The following is a 21,147-nucleotide window of genomic DNA, read 5'->3' on the forward strand; positions in this document are numbered from 1 at the left end:
ATGTCAACATTCAAAGCCATTCTCTGAAAATGTAACTACACCCATACAGCTTTCCATTTCAGTTAATAGGGTAATCTGAATTCTGCGGATTCTGAAGAACTGATTTTAATAGAACAAAATCAATCCCTTCTTGTCAGGCCATGCCCTCAGCACAAGTTCGTCCATCCATCCATTATCCAACCCACTATATCCTAACTACAGGGTCACGGGGGTCTGCTGGAGCCAATCCCAGCCAACACAGTGTGCAAGGCAGGAAACAAACCCCAGGCAGGGTGCCAGCCCACTGCAGGGCACACACACACACACACACACCTACACACACAGGATCGCCAATGCACCTAACCTGCATGTCTTTGGACTGTGGGAGGAAACCGGAGCACCCAGAGGAAACCCGTGCAGACATGGGGAGAACATGAAAACTCCACGCAGGGAGGACCCGGGAAGCGAACCCAGGTTTTCTAACAGTGAGGCAGCAGCACTACCCACTGCAACACCGTGCCACCCTTAGTGCAACTACTGTATAAAATCAAAATAGCATTAACGAAAGTCAGGGAAAAACAAACAGCAGGCCAATCTCCGGCCCAGCCAGTACACAACACTGATTTTTGGTGATATAGCACATGCGCCACCAGAAATACTGGACACATACTACTTGATGCAAAATAAAATATCTAGACAAAGAAAAATCTTAGGTAAATTGGAAGAATATGGATGATACAGAGGAGCAAGGCAAGTAGGGAGCCGTTGGAAGGTTGTGTTCAAAATTTTTCAACACCAATAAACAATACTTGCATCCAGATACATTCAGCTCTCATTTGTGAATATTTCATCTGTGATGACATCTATACCAAGGCAATGTAAACGGCACATTACCAATGGAAAAAATGACCAATACAAAGAATTTGATCTAAAGAAAAAACTAAAAGCCAAATAACCACAACAAAAAAATTCCCTGTTGGTTTCTAAATCTTTAAATAGTGTCTGGAAAACTCCAAGTTTATGCAAAATCTGTGTATTGGTCTGCTGATGGCTTGCTTGTTAACTTAGAGCTCATGTTTATTTGATTAAACACTTGCAGTTTATTTAGCTTGACCACCAACGTACCCTTACATGTAGATATTTCATGTATGTAAAAGGGGTCCAGAAAGACATATTCAGTTTTGTACCTCAGTATTCGTGGAGTTCTAACCGATTTACTAAATTGCTTCTTCTCCTTCTGAGGCAAATTGTCATTGTGTTAAATTGCTCTAGGCACAGTGAATGCCTCTTTGCAATAGGCCACAGTACATCAGGCCAAAGAAGGATTAGGCTACAGTGCCTAGACTTTGACACTAGATTGCCTAGTTCAATTTAGCATTATACATCACAAGATGGGGGATGGGAAGTGGAAGTGACAGGAAGCCAAAGAATTCTGGTCAGTGAATTTGATTGAAACAATAAAGAAATAGTTTTTTTTTTAGGAACACACCACCTAGGGATCAAAAAATGACAATTTCTTCTGTGTCATTATTAAAAATGTCTTGAGGTGTAGTATTCAAAAACATAGCTGTTAAGACTAGCTTATGTTTTAAATTAACACAACTGATTTCACCTGGATCCAATTTTTTCTGACGGAAGTACTAAGACCGGACAATCCACCATCTTCATGCAGTTCATTTTAAGAACTCACATCTGAAAAGACGTCTCCACAATTATTGTGTTTTTCATTATTATTTTGACTTCAGTTATAATGGGGTCACCAGGGTGGTGCCCCAAAACTTTGTTGTGGTCTGTCTGATCTCTTACAACACATAATAGAATTATTAAAAAGTATTTGCTATCTCTTACCCTATGTGTACCTTTATTATATACAGTGCATCCGGAAAGTATTCACAGCGCATCACTTTTTCCACATTTTGTTATGTTACAGCCTTATTCCAAAATGGATTAAATTCATTTTTGTCCTCAGAATTCTACACACAGCACCCCATAATGACAATGTGAAAAAAGTTTACTTGAGATTTTTGCAAATTTATTCAAAATAAAAAAATTGAGAAAGCACATGTACACAAATATTCACAGCCTTTGCCATGAAGCTCAAAATTGAGCTCAGGTACATCCTGTTTCCCCTGATCATCCTTGAGATGTTTCTGCAGTTCATGTCAGAGCACAAACCAAGCATGAAGGCAAAGGAATTGTCTGTAGACCTCCGAGACAGGATTGCCTTGAGGCACAAATCTGGGGAAGGTTGCAGAAAAATTTCTGCTGCTTTGAAGGACCCAATGAGCACAGTGGCCTCCATCATCCGTAAGTGGAAGAAGTTCGAAACCACCAGGACTCTTCCTAGAGCTGGCCGGCCATCTAAACTGAGCGATCAGTGGAGAAGGGCCTTAGTCAGGGAGGTGACCAAGAACACGATGGTCACTCTCTCAGAGCTCCAGAGGTGCTCTGTGGAGAGAGGAGAACCTTCCAGAAGGACAACCATCTCTGCAGCAATCCACCAATCAGGCCCGTATGGTAGAATGGCCAGACAGAAGCCACTCCTTAGTAAAAGGCACATGGCAGCCCGCCTGGAATTTGCCAAAAGGCACCTGAAGGACTCTTAGACCATGAGAAACAAAATTCTCTGGTCTGATGAGACAAAGATTGAACTCTTTGGCGTGAATGCCAGGTGTCACGTTTGGAGGAAACCTGGCACCATTCCTACAGTGAAGCATGGTGGTGGCAACATCATGCTGTGGGGATGTTTTTCAGCGGCAGGAACTGGGAGACTTGACAGGATAAAGGGAAAGATGATTGTAGCAATGTACAGAGACATCCTGGATGAAAACCTGCTCCAGAGCGCTCTTGACCTCTTGACTGGGGCGACGGTTCATCTTTCAGCAGGACAACGACCCTAAGCATACAGCCAAGGTATCAAAGGAGTGGCTTCAGGACAACTCTGTGAATGTCCTTGAGTGGCACAGCCAGAGCCTAGACTTGAATCCGATTGAACATCTCTGGAGAGATCTTAAAATGGCTGTGCACCGACGCTTCCCATCCAACCTGATGGAGCTTGAGAGGAGCTGCAAAGAGGAATGAGCAAAACTGGCCAAGGATAGGTGTGCCAAGCTTGTGGCATCATATTCAACAAGACTTGAGGCTGGAATTGCTGCCAAAGGTGCATCGACAAAGTATTGAGCAAAAGCTGTGAATACTTATGTGTTGTGTGCAGAATTCTGAGGAAAAAAATGAATTTAATCCATTTTGGAATAAGGCTGTAACATAACAAAATGTGGAAAAAGTGATGCGCTGTGAATACTTTCCGGATGCACCGTACCTATATATAATATGTTATTCACTTTATAATGTGAAGCAGAAGTGAATTAATATGATTTTGTTTTGATAAATCCATACCCTGGATGTACAGACATGGCTTAAAGTATTTGTAGCCTTTCATATATTTAGGAATCACAGTTTCTGAAAAAAAAAAAATTGAAACTGATAAAAATAATTGACATCCACCTTCCATTATTCCATATTTCATAAATTAGATTGACTACTTTTTGGACTTATTAAAAAAATGACTGTAGGTGGATTATTACACCTGTCTGTGTCCCCTCAACAATAATGACTATGGATTTTCTGATTATAACTGCCGAGAAAAAAAGAATGGAATCATTGAAATATATTAGGGGTAATGTTACTTGCACTGTGAACTATGGTGAGTATATGACTTCCCTTATGGGAAAAGAAAAGTTGGACCTGTTCCAGTCAGTTCTGACCCAATTTTATGCAGTAGCTATTGAAAGCATCCTCAATTCTTTTGCTAGCAGTTTTAGCAATGTATCTGCTCAAAATGTAAACTAGTGTTATTCAGATAGCCTGCGGTGGGTTGGCACCCTGCCCGGGATTGGTTCCTGCCTTGTCCCCTGTGTTGGCTGGGATTGGCTCCAGCAGACCCCCGTGACCCTGTGTTTGGATTCGGCGGGTTGGAAAATGGATGGATATTCAGATAGCAGAAGGCACTGTAGGCCAAATACGGACTTTATTCAGGGAATACATGAATACCAGATTAGAAAATAAACAGATATTATCAATGATTACTGACAACACTCAAGCAGGCATCCATTGATTTAAATTATACATGCATCAGTTTAACCCACTTATCCTGGGGCAAGGGTCTCTGGAAAGCTGGAGCTTACCCCAGCAAGGCATTTTAAGCAAAGACAAGAATAATCCCTGGACGTGATGCCAGTCCATTGCAGGATGAACACACACAAACACACACAGATTAAGGCTAAGTTAACAAAGGCAATTCACTTAACCAGTTCTAAATTTATTAGCATCATTAAAACATTACTAGTTGAAAAGCAAGAACCACTTAACATGTCAATAAGTTCTTTCCAACTGAAATCCTCCTGATTAATTTTTGATAAATCTCTCTACATCTCCAAATGTGTCTATCTAATGTAAATTACATATAATTTTAAAGAGTTTAACTTATATAATGCTAAGAATAGGGGTAGGTCCATGGATTGTCATCATTTTTAAAGTATTTATTGTGGTTTGTGCTTCACGTTATCAACGGCTGCTATTCTGATATTGTTTGTTGTGTGGAGTTACATTTTATTTTTTTTTTTGTTCTTTATTTCACCTTATACAATTTCTTGTATTAGGAATTTGTTAAGTTTTCGCGTACCCCTTGGGGTCAGAGCACAGGGTCAGCCATTGTACAGTGCCCCTGGAGCAATTACAGGTTAAGGGTCTTGCTCAAGGGTCCAGCAGAGTAGGATCTCTTTTGGCAGTGATGGTGATTTGAACCGACAACCTTGGGGACACCAGTGCAGATCCTTAGCCTCGGAGCCACCACTCTGTCCCCTTTGTTTTTTTGAACATCAAGTCAGGTCAGGTCAGGTCAGATTTGGGGATCATGGTAGTAAGAATTCCACTGAACATGTTACACAATTCAATACAACTACTACTGTGCGTAATTATGGGGATGATGACATACATCAGATTTTGTACATAACTGTTGTTATATCTATGGCAACTTATGACAGCATAGTTTTTATATGGCCTGAAACTGCCAGCAATTAATGATCCTTAATGGGATTAGGTCAGTTTGAGAATGTTACTAGGATTTTGCAAAATCCAAAAAAAATAATTATTTTACTTAAATAAATACTTTGAAGGGCAGCTTCCCTGAATTAATTTTGACTGTGACTCTGGCCAAGGCTTTCTTTTAATGGTTTTAAGATAAAATTATCCAGTGTGCATATGATGCAAGTTATCAAGTTGTAATTTAGAGACAGCCATCTTCACTAACATCTCCAGATATATCTTACCATTTTTACCATGTTTTGTAGAATATGAAATTTTAAATGGAGTTGGGGTCCATTTTTATGGCTTATATATTGTAGTTACTGGCTAAGTAAAGTAATTAGATTTGTTCAATGTAAACTTAAAAACGTATCAATCAATAAATCAATTACCTTTGGATGCATTGTTTTTTCTTATCAAGCGATGATTGAATTTCCTCCAGGCTGGCAGTGTTTTCTTGATGCTTCTCACCCTCCACCTGGAAAAATTAAATATTTTTAGTCAGTTGTGTTGACCTTGGATGCCAAAGTTCTTTACTTTTTCTTGACCGACGTTATACGACCCTAAATGTAGAAAAGCCTGATAATAACATAATATGTACACTGAGTGTTAAAACTGTCACTGGACATTATGGTCTTGAAGTTCCAGAGTTAGGCTAAGCCACTCCAATTGCACCAGCTTATCATTCAGTCCATATTACATATTATCATTCAGAACATATGAAAGAGGATATAAAAGATATGGTCTAGAAAACCCAAAATTAAGCTAAAGCACTCGGATCACACTGGATTAACATTATTACTTTCACATAAATACAAAACAAACACTATCACTGATTATTTTGGTCTGGATATGGTGTAATGCATTGTCAGTTTCTAAATACAACAGTTTCTAAATACAACAATCAAGGCATAGAAGGCAAATAATGCAACTTTGTAATCAAAATTATTGGGAAAATACTTTGAAAAATAATGTTTAAGCGGTTAATAGAAATGCAAAGGGAGGCCCAAAAATCCCCCGAATCAGTCGATAGCACGCGAGTACGGTATAGTTCTCAAAAATGCCACTTGGTATAATATGCATACAGTCTGGGCAATCATATTGCTGAGTGGCATTGAGCTGAATTGATCAAGTGCATACTTCTGCCGTTTATTCCACAGTACAATTGTGCACTTGACTTGAACTTCTTCATAAATGGTTTGTTCCCCATGGACAGACTGTTAATCAACAACATTACATTGATCTGCTGTGGCTTCTGTATGAATGTATCAGGAAAAAAAACATTCAGAAAGAATGGGTGGAGTGGTGTCTCTGAGGCTAAGGATCTGCTCTGGATATATCCTGAAGGTTGCCGGTTCGAATCCCCATCACTGCCAAAAGAGATGCTACTCTGCTGGGCCCTTAACCTTCAATTGCTCCAGGGGCACTGTACAATGGCTGACCCTGCGCTCTGACCCCAAGGGGTATGCGAAAACCAAGTAATTTCCTTTGGGATTAATAAAGTATAATAAAAAAATTAAAAAAAACTGGTGTACCTAAAGCTGGATTTTGCACCCTGACAATGCACATCACGTTGTCATAACCAAAAGCAATGTGCTTATTGCTTCGCTGCTCCAGCATTTGCCAGACCTCTTTTCCTTTAACTTCTTTTTGTTTACAACATTTAAAATTGAGACTGAAGGAAAGGAGATTTGCTACCAGGAAAAAAACACAGAAGGGCTCTAGGATCTCAGATAATGAGGGTAACAAATGATGAGCTCAGGAAATGTTTCCAGGAGTAGGAGAAGCCTTCAAATAAGGGTATTGCATCTCAAGGAGAGTATTCTGAAGACAAATAAAAGGGAATTGCTGTAATTTTATAATATTTTTTTTTTAACAATTCTGGGAAATTTTTATGTTCCCCATCATATATGATATGCGGCTTCAGCATACCGCTCATCTATTTCAACAGACTAGATTTCCTGTCTTTAAAAGACAAAATAGTCATTGACTAGGGGGCTCTGCCCCCTGCTCGCTTCACTCGCCAACCCCTGGTCTTGGGAATCCCGAAATACATTTGAAAGAGATTTCTGTCTGTCTCGGTAATTGTTACATATGTATCATGTCCACTGTCACAATATCTGTAGGTCTATGTAATATATGTAAATGAGAATAGCAGTGTAAGTGTTATGTTATGCAAGTATAGAATGTCTTTGAGTTTGCGCAGATCTATGTATGAGATATATTGGAGTGTAAAGGTGTAGATGACGTACATAGGATATCTTTATACACAACATTTGTAGTAAAGATGGCGTGTTGTCCTTGAATGAGTATTCCTTGGTATGGAGTTATTATAATCTTAAAATCACTTATTTACGTTAGTTGAGCTCTTTCGTTTCTGAGCCGTGGCTCCTTCGCTTGCGGTGTATAGGCGCATGTGCCCTCCGTACTATCTCGGGTGTGACTATGCGGTGTTTTGTGGACATTTGGGGACTCCGTACTTTCTCTGGTTTGACTGTGGGGCGGGACGCCGAAGCCTCTTCTGTTTGTGTTTTCCGAGAGTTAATATAGTATTGTATTACTGTAATGTGATCCACATATGCTGTGGAGACCGGATCTTTGGGGCTTCTGTACTATCTTGGGTTATTGCTTGCGGTGCTTTAGAAGCGTGTTGTAGGTGCCTGCACCTTCCGTACTATGTCGGGTTTGACTATGCTGTGTAGTGTGGACATGTAGGGTTCTGTACTCTCTTTTTGTATCTCCGTCAGTTGAGCTCTTTCTTTTTGGAGCCGTGCCTGCTTTGCTTGCTGCATTTGAGACACGAGTTGTATCGTTTTGGAGCCGTGACCGTGTCTCCATTAGTTATACGTTGTTTACCGTTAGTAATATGGATATTTGCACTTACTGTTAATACGGAGCGTTTTCTGTCGTTGTACTGTTAGTAATGCATCACTGTAATGTGATTCACATATGCGGTGTAGTTTGGACGTGTGAGGATGCCGTATGTTTAATGTGAAGCGTTCGTTTATTCTTATTACCCATCTGGTGTCGAGCCTGTGTTTTCTGTGGTTGTACTGTTAATATTGTATTACTGTAATGTGATTCACATATGTTGTGGAGTCCGGATATTTGGGGCTTTTGTACCATCTCGGGTTTTTGCTTGCGGTGTTTTAGACGCGCGTGGAGCATACAGTAATGTGCTTAATATTGTATTACTGTAATGTGATTCACATATGTTGTGGAGTCCGGATCTGTGGGGTTCCTGTACTATCTCGTGTTTATGCTTGCGGTGTGTTAGAAGTGCGTGGACCATGCTGTGTAGTGTGTACGTTTAGTTCAGAAGCGCGTTGTAGGCGCCTGCGACTTTCGTACTTTCCCGTGCCTTCCATACTATCTTTGTGGACCTGTGGGGCCTCTGTAGCCTCTTCCGTTTGACTCTGGGGTGCAGCGCAGAATCCTCATTTTTGTGTGGCTGTGTCGTTAGTCGTTAGCTATGGGCGCGTTGTTGCTTCATTTCTTATTCACGTTAGTTGAGCTCTTTCATTTTTGGGTCGTGACTCCTTCGTTCGCGGTGGATCAGACTTCGCTTGCGGTTTATGAGACGCACGCTGTAGGCGCCTGCGCACTATGTCTCCTGGTCCCATCGCCGTGTACCTGCGTCCGTGCCTTCCGGTTTACCATTCTCGGTTAGTAATATGGATTTGCACTCTTATATGCTTACATTGATAAACCCTCCCTAAAGCACATACAGTACATGTGCCAGTCCAAGGGTGTGGTAGGGAACTGTGTTGACGGCATACATGTAAAAGGAAAAACATTGCATTAGGAAAGATATTTAAAGAGAAGCTGTTGTAGTCTCAATCATTACAAAAACTTGTTATAAAAAATAAGCCAAAAGAAAAATGTATCACAGCGTACATCAAGGGTTGCTCTCAAAAAGTTCTAAATCTTTTTTTTTTACTTATTTTTTTAACATTTTATTGAATTTGTTAAATTTTAACTTTATAAATATTCCATACACATGGTGGCGCAGTGGGTAGCGCTGCTGCCTCGCAGTTGGGAGATCTGGGGACCTGGGTTCAATTCCCGGGTCCTCCCTGCGTGGAGTTTGCATGTTCTGCCTGGGTTTCCTCCGGGCGCTCCGGTTTCCTCCCATAGTCCAAAGACATGCAGGTTAGGTGGATTGGCAATTCTAAATTGGCCCTAGTGTGTGCTTGGTGTGTGGGTGTGTTTGTGTGTGTCCTGCGGTGGGTTGGCACCCTGCCCAGGATTGTTTCCTGCCTTGTGCCCTGTGTTGGCTGGGATTGGCTCCAGCGGACCCCCGTGACCCTGTGTTCGGATTCAGCGGGTTGGAAAATGGATGGATGGACATTCTATACAAGCAAGTCAAACTTGACAAAACTGGAAGTTCAAATCAACCTTCACCCATGAGAAAGAGAGCTAGGCCAACAAACAAGAGTAAAACTTTAAGAGAAGGGATAAAAAGGAAGAAAATCCTTTTCCCCAATTTAAATGCTTATTCTAAAATTTTATTGATTAGATACTGCCAGGTTTTTAAAAGGTTTTGCACAAATCTTGTAAGTGAAATTTTGATATTTTTCCAATTTCAAATAGTATATACCATCAGTTACCCACTGTCTTTGAAGAGGTGAGTTAGGATTCTTCCAGTTAAGCAAGATTGAGTCTACGTGCCAATAGTGAAGTAAAGGCGATCACAGTTTGTTTGTAACTCCTTCTAGTAAGATATGTTTTGTAAACTTCTGCTTCACTGACTGAATTCACAAATTATTGAAATTGTTTTCATCAATAACAGTATTAGATTTTCAACATCAGTAATAGAGTACTGCATTTTCACAGATACTAATGGATAAATTTAACATTCTTACCATTCGTAACAAATACTGAAAGATTTTTCTGGTTGACTCCTGCTGTGTGATGATCTGAGAATGAATTTGTTCTTTCAGTGCTGTTAGCTGATCATTTATTTCCCTTGTAGCCTCCTTCTGAGCCGTGATTGTGCTCAACATTGTCTGCATAAAATTTTGCAGATTAACCCCTGAAATCTAAAAACAAAACTAATTAAAAAAGGAAGCAATCAGGCTTTGAAGTTCGAGGTGTAATTTAAAATTAAAAAAGCTGTGTAATTCATGTGACTTCTGTTCACCATTTGCATGCCATTTGCTTGTATTCACAGTTTAAATAACCAACGGTGCTAATCACCTATAATCTGTTTTTTGTGGTGGAGCCATACAGTTGATACTAGGACTGATAATTTCTTAATATTTAACAAAATTTACTTTGATACAGCACTGTTGCAAGTTAATACCAATAATAATACTTTGCAAGTAAAAAGAAATAATGTAAAAGTATAGCAGTAGTAATTTTGCAGATTGCATGGAACTTCCCATCAGAAATATTTCTACTACTTGTACTGCTGCAGCATTATCAGTGATACGAGGGACGTTCAAATTTTTTTTAAACTAAGAATTTCAAAAACAAATTACATCACTTCTCTACATAGTCACCTTCATTTGCGATGCAATTTTCAGAGTGTCGTACCAACTTTTTAATGCCCAATTAGCTCCCACCTTCACCGTTTGCAACAAAAATGTAAAAGTGCAGACAGACAGACAGACAGACCAATCTTTATTTGTCTCTGGGGATAGCACACATGATGTCGTTATAGTGCCAAATGTTCTGTTGACACGTCCTACTGACGTTGGAGAAGATAACTTATAGACAGGGTAAGGTTTTCATTCTAAGTAATGTACAGCTACCAAGAAAGGATGCTGACAAACATTCTAGTTCAGCAGCTGAATTCCTGCTGCCACACCTCCCAGACTCAAAAATGAAAAGCACGTCTTTGGTATGTGGGAGGAAAACCAGCGCATCTGGAGAGAAAACACATGCAGACACAAGAGGTAGCATCACTTACCACTGCACCCATGTGATGCTCACTCACCATATATTTTTAACAAATAATTTCCATACTTTGCTTCACTGGGTTCATCTCTTTTAGGCCATAAATATACCAATCTGCAGTAGTATGAACTTGATTCATTACCTTGTCCAGGAATGGGAATACATGCATAATGTTTCTCTGTATAATTTAAAAGAGGTGTGATATGTGATGAGTTAAAAACTGTTGTATTTTTTACTTTTACTTAAAAATAATCCATATGTGTTGTATGCAGTAGACAGCAACATCATGGAACAAAGAATAAGCTGTTCCTTTTTATATGGATCCTAATAAAAATAATCTTTTTACATTTTAATTCTTATACCTATTCAAGTTTTCACTTGTTTTTGAGGAAGATATTTGAATTATAAATCGAAAATGAAGTGGACCGTCTGTTACATATCCACCATTCCCCAACTTATCTTTCTCTGTATATAAAGTTGTCAGTTAAATGGAAAACTTTTTAGATATTAAATATTAATGATTATTACCAGGTGATTTTCACGATTCCTCCTCTTCCTTTGTCGTAACAGCTTCTGCCTCTTCTGCAGTTAAACACAATTCAAACAGTTAATACATTACCGTAAACAGGGAGAGTGCCTTTATCTCATGAAAATACAATTCCAATTAGAGTTTAATACCTGATGTTGAATTTCTGGCTAAATTGTATCTTAAGAAAACAGTCATTACTCCTCCAAGTGTTTTTGTTCATTTACAGAAATGGACATTTTACAATAGTTATGGTAGCCACATGGAAAAAATTGTCTGGTCAAAAAAACAATAAGGGTAACTATAGGGAGTGTACTTTAAGAAGCACACAAAAGGTTAATCAGTAAATGTAGCAGGAGTTCAATGAGCCAAAAGGATAAGAATGAAGAGAGCAACTACGCAAAAACAAGATCCAAAAATCTGTTGTAATTCAGATATCAAGAGGTCTTAACCATTACTGATAATATCAAGCCCTTAACAAAAATTGGAATGACTAGTCACAAGCGTATTTGTTGCTTTCACCCAAAAACTTCTACGTTAAATAATGCTGATCACTATCTGAAATAATCTTAGAAATCTGATGTATTACAATATAAAGCAAGAAATAACAGCCATTAACAAATCGGCAGCACCAAAATCAAGAAAATATAAATATTGCTGTTTCCTAAGCCTGCTCATGGAAATATTAAAAATAAGTTAAAAAAAGTTAAAAACACACTGAACACATTTAATCAATTCATTTTAAATATGATCTTTAGGCAACGAGGGTGACAAAACTCACTTAAGAAAGAGCCGATACAATTCTCAGAGAAATGGTGTCTAATACAAAGCCAACCACACTGTACATGTTTTACTCAGGGGTGCAAACCATGCTAAACCATTACTAATTTTTCCACTAAATTTAGAGTATATTAGTTTACTGTACATAAGAGTTTTTCAAAGCTAAAAAATGGAAATTTCTGGAATAGCCAAGCCAGTCACCCAATTGAAATCCAATTGAGCAGGCCTTCCATATGCTGAAGAGATAACTTTAGGGGACAAACCCCCGAAACAAGCAGGAGCTGAAGAGGCCTGGCAGAGCTTCACCAGAGAAGATTCTCAGTTTACAAATCAGACTTCACGCAGTCATTGCATGCAAGGGAAATGTGACAAAATACTAAATGGCTTTAACAGACCTGCTGTCTCAAATATTATGGGCACACTGAAATGGAGGGGCCATGTGTTTAAATTGTCATTTCTACATGGTTTGACTGAAATGCATACCATTACTCAAGTGAAAATGTGCAAGGTGCACATCTAAATTGTTTGATTTGTAATTTTAAACTGTGGAGCAGAGGGACAAATCAAGGAAAAATGTGTCATTGTCTTTGGGCCCATGAAAAATGTATTGAAATTATTTTAAGATGTCCTTTATGGAAGTTTCAAGCAATAAAAATAATTTATTAAGTAGCACAAGCCAGGAATGTGTTTGTCATGAGCTCCCACAGCCCAGACCATGGTGTGATTAAATCTTTTACTTCTACATACTTGTTTTCTGTTTGATGTAGGAACAGCTCTACCAACTTCTTCTTGCTCATCCTGGGATGTCAGTGTAGTACTGCTTTCTAACAGAGAAAACAGGAAAGCACACACAGAGTTACCTTTACATGGGACTTCTTATGTTATAACTGTTCCAGAAACACACTATGTATTTCAACATATATTAATTCAATTTTCATCCATAAATATATTGAGAGTATGCTGGGTCAGGGATTGAAGTCACAAGATCATTTTCTTGAAATCTTTGTGGCATCTTATGATCATTTTAAGGATTTCATTTTTTTTTTTTTTTTTTGCTTTGCTATGAATTGCATTACAAAGCAGGAATTATAAGCAGACAGGTTACGTAAAGGTGAATCTTCAAACTCACATATAGAAAAGCAAGTAATTTTATGAAAGGTTGTATGTCATAGTTGTTCAAAAGATACAAAAAATGTTAATGTAACAATCTCATAAAATCCCAATATAAGGCAATTTCCACATATTATAAACCATTTAATATTAGTTGGAAATAATTGTCTTCTAAGGGAGCAATTTATGAGAAATATAAAAATTTTCACAGATAACAATTCTTATGTTTATTATTGCTGATTGCTCTATTTATTTTGTTTTTATTAACTGACTTGTAGGAAAGCAGAAAAGTAAAAACTCTATAATTGATACTTTTCTCAATCTTATTGTCTCAAGTTTGAGTTTATGAGAAAGATCCCTAGGTGTCACAAATAATGGCACAGAACAAGTGCAAGTTCCTTGCAGATCCTTCAAAGTCTGGAGAAAGCAGGACTAATAGTAGACTAATGGTGCTAGGAAAAAGACAGTGAAGACAAGGAGAGAGAGAGACTTTCTGACCCATCATAGAAGGCACACTGCCCTTGAAACAAATGTCCGAGACTGAACTGCCCCTCTTAACACAGCAAGTAGCCGAGAGGCCACCTTACATACTTGACCATTCAAGTTCCTGGGGGTTAACAAATAAGCTCTTGTCAGGTAACCCAGTAGTAAATGTAGGTCTACTTATAACCTTGGCATTGGTACAGGAATTGATTCGATGAAAGCTACCTCAGAGCTCATGGTTCATTGGGTCTGGGGTTGTAAGGAAACACAGGATGAAGGCTCGACTGTCAGGAGAAAAGAAAGAGGAGGCCACTTGATCCCATTTTTGTGGGTAAATAAACCAGATACCCAGGAGGGATGCAGGTTTGCTGGCATTTTCTCTTGATTTGTACTTTGTGTTTTACCTGTATTCCCTCAGCTTCTAGGCCCTGGCCTTGACAGTATGTCTGCATTTTTTATATGCCAGAGATACTCAGTAAAGAATGCAAGACATTTTTTAAACAATTCTGAAAAGACCACTGTTTTAACAGTTTTTTGCAATTGCTTTAGCACATGTCTCAATTGACAATGTTTACAAAACAGTTCATCTTACTTCCACACAATTCTGTCACATGTGCATAACTGAATGGCATTTCTCATTGTCTCCTACAAATTTCAATATTTTTAGTAAGTATATGCAAATGGTATAATACAAAAACAATTTGGCATAACTCTCAATTGCTTACGTCTTGTTAATCAAAATGGATCCTGTATGTTTCCCGAAGCCTCACTAGTAAAACGTTGCACGTAATCAATCATTGTTTAAGCCAGAACATACAAAATAATTCAACAAACTTTCATAACAAGTCACGAAAATACTGTGGTATGTCTGATATTGCAACATCAGTCACAGTAAATGATGAAATCTAATTATGAAGGGCGTGTGTCGTAGGTAATGGCTCAACTAGTTGGGTTGGGCATGCAATCAACCTTACAGGTGTACTTCATGCACTACACTATAAGCTGGAAACAGGACTCTGCAGCAGGAAGTTGTTACAATGCAAGAACCAGTGCAGGAAAAGCAAGGGACAGGAACAACAAGTCTGCTCATGGAAGAGGTCGAGGGGGAATAAGAATCTGTGGTGGGGTTAGGGGGAGGGGAAGACAACATGGCAGAGGAAGAGACAGGCAGAGGAAGAGACAGAAGAGATCAAGGTCATCAATTTGTCTCAAATGAAAGGAGGGCAACAACCATGGCCTTACAATGACAGAGGCTGGACAACGAGTACTGCTTAATGTCAGACTGTGACGATGCGGGTTCAGCTCCGTGCTCCCATCGGCTGTTAGGGAGCCCTTGAACCCAACACCATTGGTAATGTCACCGATGAGCTAGACAGTGAGGCAATAACAATGAGCAAGGGGATGATGTAATAAATGTGCAAAGTGCAGCAGTGCAAAGTTCAATAAATAATCCATAAGAAATGTGAAGGTTAAAATCAATAAATCGAAAAATCCTCTAAAAACAACGAGGTAAAATGTCACAGGAAGCAATCTGTTAAAAACCACTAAGCCCGGCGTCCTTTGTTACTCTGGCGGCTCCCCTGCTACTCCCGTCTGGGCTACTCAACAGGCGAGACGCTCTCATTTCAGCTGACCTTCTGCCTACTCCACCTGCTACTGTTGTCAGACTTGCCTCACCGATCCTTGGCTCCGGTCGGCTCCTCCGGACAATGACTTGGGACTTCCTCCCACGGCCAAGGCTCTCACGTGGAGGACACCATATCCTATGTGCAGACTCCCGCTGCCATCCGCGGCATCATGCGGAGAGTCACCCGTCTCCCGGTCACAAATTCTGCGGGAGTGACAACCACTACTACGCCCCGAGTGTCGGCCTAACCCCAGGCTGTCTGCTCAGCTGCCGCGAGCCTGCTTTCGCTCGCTCACTCACTCGTACCGGTGCACGCTCTCTCTTGCTTGCTTGCTTCCTCCCGTAACCTTCTTTCTTTCTTTCTCTTTCTTTCTTTCTTTCTTTCTCTTTTTTTTTCTTTTACTTTTTTTCCTCCTAACCGGCTCGCACTTCCCTTTATGCCGAGGGACATAGCAGCTGCAGCACATTAGCCACAGGAACAATCACGAATGTGGGCAGTCTCTCACCTGTGCACTTAGGTGAGAAACGCCCACACCGCATATCGCCCTGCGGCTCGCTACAGCCACCACTCCCCCTCCTAAGTTGCGAGCGTGGTGATTATTTATTTTAAACAAACTGGCCTTTGCTGGAAGAGCTGTGGACCCATAACACCACACAGACGCCGACTTTATCCTCCATCATTCCAACATTTTGGAGGGAAAACAGGTGCGTAATGTGTAGGTGTGTAAATGTTGTTACTTTTTACACATTTACTGCTATTATTTTACAAAAAAGTAAGTAAATGAATTCATAAATATATGATGCAGGATGGAGCGTCTGCCTCGTGCTGGTGGAAGGGGAGCAGTTTTCACAATGCAATAGGAAGGAGAAATATGCAACATGGTGATTTCCAATAATTCTGTTAGACTTCAGGAGATCCAGAGTGCCATTATAGAAGATAATGGCATCTTTTGAAACATCAATTCTTTCAGCCTCCCTACAATAAGTAAGAGTGTTGAACAGACTTCAATTTACAATGAAACAACTGCATAGGGTACCTTTTGAAAGGAACCATGAAAGAGTTAAGGAGCAACAATACCACTATATTCAGGTAAAGACCGGATATGTACTTCACAGTACATGCAATACCACATCTTTACTATAAAATGTTCTGTGCCTTCGTTAGAATATATGGACCAATACAATTTTGAAGTACATATATGATTTCCATCTTCACTACTAATTTTATTTATTCTCATTTGCCGACAGTCATGGAACTGGAATTAAGTGAAATCCCTCACAAGTTTGTGTTTGTGGATGAAGCTGGCTAACTTTATCACTGTGGTGGGCTGGCGTCCTGCCTGGTGATTTGATCCTGCCTTGTGCCATGTGTTAGCTGGGATTGACACTGACTAATTAACTGAAGAAATGATTTGCTTTTGTAATACAACTTAAATGTTTTGTGTGAGTGTCGCCTTTTTGTTGATTAACTTTTGTGTTCTGCCTATTGTATGAACTGTTGTGTAAAATTCACTTAAAGTAATGAGATGTTAAGAATGTTTCATGAAATGTGCCAAAGCAATTATGAAAAACTAATATCTTAATTGTTGCTATTTTTCCATCTGTTTATTGTTTGGCTGGGTGTGGAGGGATGTAATAAGGGTCTCTTCATATCATTGTCAGACATGGTTTCTGTTGCCATTGTGGTCAAACCGTATATACATTATTAAGTGCATGTTAACATTTATACAGCTCCATCTTGAGAGAAAAAGAAAATCAACCTAAAGAAAAGAAAATTAGATAGATAGATAGATAGATAGATAGATAGATAGATAGATAGATAGATAGATAGATAGATAGATAGATAGATAGATAGATAGATAGATAGATAGATAGATGGTCAGTCCCTAGGGGGGAATTTGACAATGAATGGATGAAGTCGCACCACTAGTTTATGTACTGTTGATTTACTGTGTTAAACACTGAAATATATTATTTGGTTTAACATGCAGAGAGCTACTTTTTCTTGATATTTTGAAAGTATGATACAATAGGCACATTAACTGAATTTGCAGGTTTGAAGTATGGTTGACTTGATATTTTTCCCAGATTAACTAATGTTTTACGTTAAAATATCATACAACTCATTTCCTCACCTGAAAATGTAGTCTCACTACTCTCTGATGGAGACATATAATCCAAATTTGAATTTTCTTTCATTTTCCCATTGAATTCATAAGGCACTTCCTGTTCAGTTGAGTTCTCATCATCAAATGCCTGAAACAGAACCAGTCAGACATCTTGTGTGAATCACATTCTAATCCATAGTTAAACACTCCAACTTTAGTGCCCACCAATATCCATCCATCCATCCATTTTCCAACCCGCTGAATCCGAACACAGGGTCACGGGGGTCTGCTGGAGCCAATACCCACCAATATTGACTTTACAATTTTAGGGTTTTTTAATAAATGGTATGTGGAATTATTAGAATTAACTTACATCAGAGAAGTGTTAACCATATTAATTTCCAAATTAGAATTGGGTTACAAAATTATCATTAAAATGCGATTAGTAATTCCCCAGTCATGATAGTATATCTTCATTTTTTATATGCCAGAGAAGTTAAGTAAAAAAAAAGGTATTTTTTAAACAAGTGTGAATTGACCACCATTCTAGTATATGCACAGTAAAAAAGATGCTGTGTTGTTATAAGGACACATTACCATTGGCTCTTCAGGGATGGTTTCCCATGCATTCTGTAGCATGATCCTATAGACCTGAAAATGCAGGAAATGTTCATATATTAACACAGGAAATTTTTGGAAATTTGGTATGAAAATATTAACATTAATTGTAGCAGAGAAACAAAGGACATACTTTAAGTATAATAGCCAAAGAAGTAGACATGTTGTGAAGATATGACATGGCACTGATGGAACAACTTTGAAGTTAACATATATAAATTGAATTGAATGCAGTAATTTAGACATTTTAGGAACACCAATGCATGTGCTAATCTGTGAATTTATCGAATCAGCCAAAAATATAGCAGCATAGCAATGTCAATAAATCCTACTGATCCATGTTAGGAGCTTCAGTTAATGTTCATATCAAATGCCAGAATGGGGAGAAAATTTGACCACCCCGATTTTGACTGTGGCACGATTGTTAGTGCCAGACAGGACAGTTTGATTTCTTTTAACTTACTCAGAATGGTGCAAAAACCAAAAACATCCAGAGAGAGCAGCAGTTCTACAGATGAAAACGTACTGAAGATGAGTGAGGTCAGTATAGAATAACCAGACTGGATTGAGCTGACAGAAAGGCTATGGTTAACACAGATAACCACTCCGAACATCTTTGGTGAGCAAAAAAAAAATCTCAGAATGCACAACAGAAAAACATGGCCTGTTGTGATGAATCTCAATTTCTGCTGAGGCACACAGGTGGTAGGATCAGAATTTGACATGTCAACAGTACAGGCTGGTGGTGGTGGTGTAATAGTGTGGAATGTTTTATTGGCATACTATGGGCACATTAATACCAAACAATCATTGCTTGAATGCCACTGTCTATTGTTGCTGACCATGTGCATTCCTTCAGGCTACATTTCATCCATCTTCTTTAATGGGTTCTTCTAATGTGATAATCCATCATGACTCCAAAGAAAAGGCATCTCAAACTGGTTTTATTAACATGACCATATTCAGTATTCTAGTAACGAGTTCTGAATACAATCGAACACCTTTGGTATGCGGTAGAACGGGAGAATCACAACCATGCAATATGGACCAGAATCACAAGGAATTGTTCATCCCATCTTGTGGAATCCACATCATGAAGAATCAAGGCTGCTTTGACTTAGTATTTGTATAGTAATCCTAATAATTTGCTGTGTGAATGCACATTTATTTATTAGACAAATGAAAATACTCACTTGCCATGTCCTGTTGGCCATTCTCTGCAGCCTGCAGCTTCTGCCAGTTGGACAAACTGAATAGCATTACAAAGGCTAAACCCAAATGAGTCACCAGGGCAGGGTGACATCATCAGTTCACTGATACATGCTTACTTCATGCTCAAGAAGAACCTGTGCTATGTACCTTTGAATGGTTGTTTTTTTGTCTGTTATTCCTGTTGATTTCATGTGTAAATTTATTAATAGTGTACTGTCTGTTTAAATGTATGTTCCCAGTACTTTGTGATTGGAGCCCTCAGAGTTGGGACTGCTTTGATGTTGCCCTCCCTAAACTGGCTAAAATGCTCAGAAGTGGGAACTATTCATTGTTTTCTGGGGGCAGTATTGTAAGTATCACTTTTGATCACTTGCTGTTTTTTTTTTTTGTATTTTTGATTATTTTCTTGCCCAATTTCATCATAAACTGCCTATGGCCTGTGTATTGGGGACTTTTTTTTGCTGTGGACAGCCTTTTAGGCAACTCCTTTTGTGCCTGTTTTTTCACTTTGCTGAGCCTTTTTTTTTGTATATTGCTATTTTTGCAAATAAATGCAGCCAGTTGTAATAAAAGTACTTGCTTCCAGTTTAAATGTAACCTGGGGATTTATGGTTGTCTTTTATTTGTGTGACTTTGTTGAGATTTTCAGATTTTTATATTTTTTTGGGTTGCTCCAGCTCTGGCCAACAGATGCCTTATAAGCCTGGCTTAAGTCTGGTGGGTCTCTACTGGGCAGACCAAGCAAATTTCTGGTCAGCTGCCTTAGCTTGTTTTGAAAGTCTCTCACATTTTTGCCTTGGATGAAACTAATTTTTAACATTTAGAGAGTTAGTCTTGGCAGCAGACAGAGCCATGACAGACACCAACCCTGAATGCTACGTTAGTCTATCACAAGTTAATCTAGTAACACTTTAGGTTTGCCAATTAACCACAATGCATATAAGTGGGAAATGGGAGAAAAACATGCATACCCAACAGAAAATGTGTAAACTGCACTCAGACAGACTGGATTAGCATTTGAATTCTGGATCCTGGAACTGTGAGGCAGTGGTAAAATACAAGACTGCCTGGTGATGGGCTGGACTCTCATGCAGAACTGATCTCCGCTCAAATGCTATTGGAATATTAGTCTTTGGGATTTCTGTATTGGTGGACTCAGATGTATAATCTTACATATATTATCAGACACAGGAGTATGGTGTGTGTCTTAAGAGGACTTAGTTAAGAGGACACCCGTGGAAAGGAGAAAGATTTCACCAGCTTTTAACTTTCCACTTATCTCCACGTAAGTGAAAGTCTATCCTGATGACCAATGATGTAACATCTGCTCTACCGTAGTCCTACCTCTTCTAAGTCTGTGGACCATAAAAGAAGATCCCAACAGGAAAACTCAAACCAACACAAATGTGCTGTCCGTAACCAATGAAGACTTTCTGCTTGCATTTTTCCTTACTGGTTTCTTGGCTAAAACTCAAAACTTCCTTACACTTCTACTTTATTTATTTCACTTTAAGTATCCAATACATTTAAACGTATTCTGAACTCTTCACTTTTTGTACACTTTATTGTGTTGTAGATTTAATTTTAAATTTGACATTTCTGCCCTGTTAATCTGCACTTAATAACCCTTAATGACAAATTGAAACAAATGTTTTTAAAAAGGTTAGCAAATGTATTAAAAAAACAAAAACTGATTTCTCACATTTATATAAGTATTCAGA

The 21,147-nt window shown here is 38.9% G+C and overlaps 1 protein-coding gene across 1 annotated transcript in view; it reads right to left on the reverse strand.

The window, feature by feature from the left end:
• LOC127527806 (uncharacterized) overlaps nucleotides 1–21,147 on the reverse strand; it is a 46,865-nt gene that overhangs the window by 19,970 nt on the left and 5,748 nt on the right. The window contains exons 2-6 of the mRNA XM_051927665.1: nucleotides 17,624–17,744; nucleotides 13,016–13,092; nucleotides 11,491–11,544; nucleotides 9,927–10,103; nucleotides 5,454–5,539 (exon numbers count right to left, since the gene is read on the reverse strand). Of these exons, the coding sequence (XP_051783625.1) occupies nucleotides 5,454–5,539; nucleotides 9,927–10,103; nucleotides 11,491–11,544; nucleotides 13,016–13,092; nucleotides 17,624–17,744 (515 nt within the window). The remainder of the gene's footprint in view (nucleotides 1–5,453; nucleotides 5,540–9,926; nucleotides 10,104–11,490; nucleotides 11,545–13,015; nucleotides 13,093–17,623; nucleotides 17,745–21,147) is intronic.

The sequence above is a fragment of the Erpetoichthys calabaricus genome, chromosome 5 (genome assembly GCF_900747795.2).
Source record: "Erpetoichthys calabaricus chromosome 5, fErpCal1.3, whole genome shotgun sequence".
NCBI lineage: Eukaryota > Metazoa > Chordata > Cladistia > Polypteriformes > Polypteridae > Erpetoichthys > Erpetoichthys calabaricus.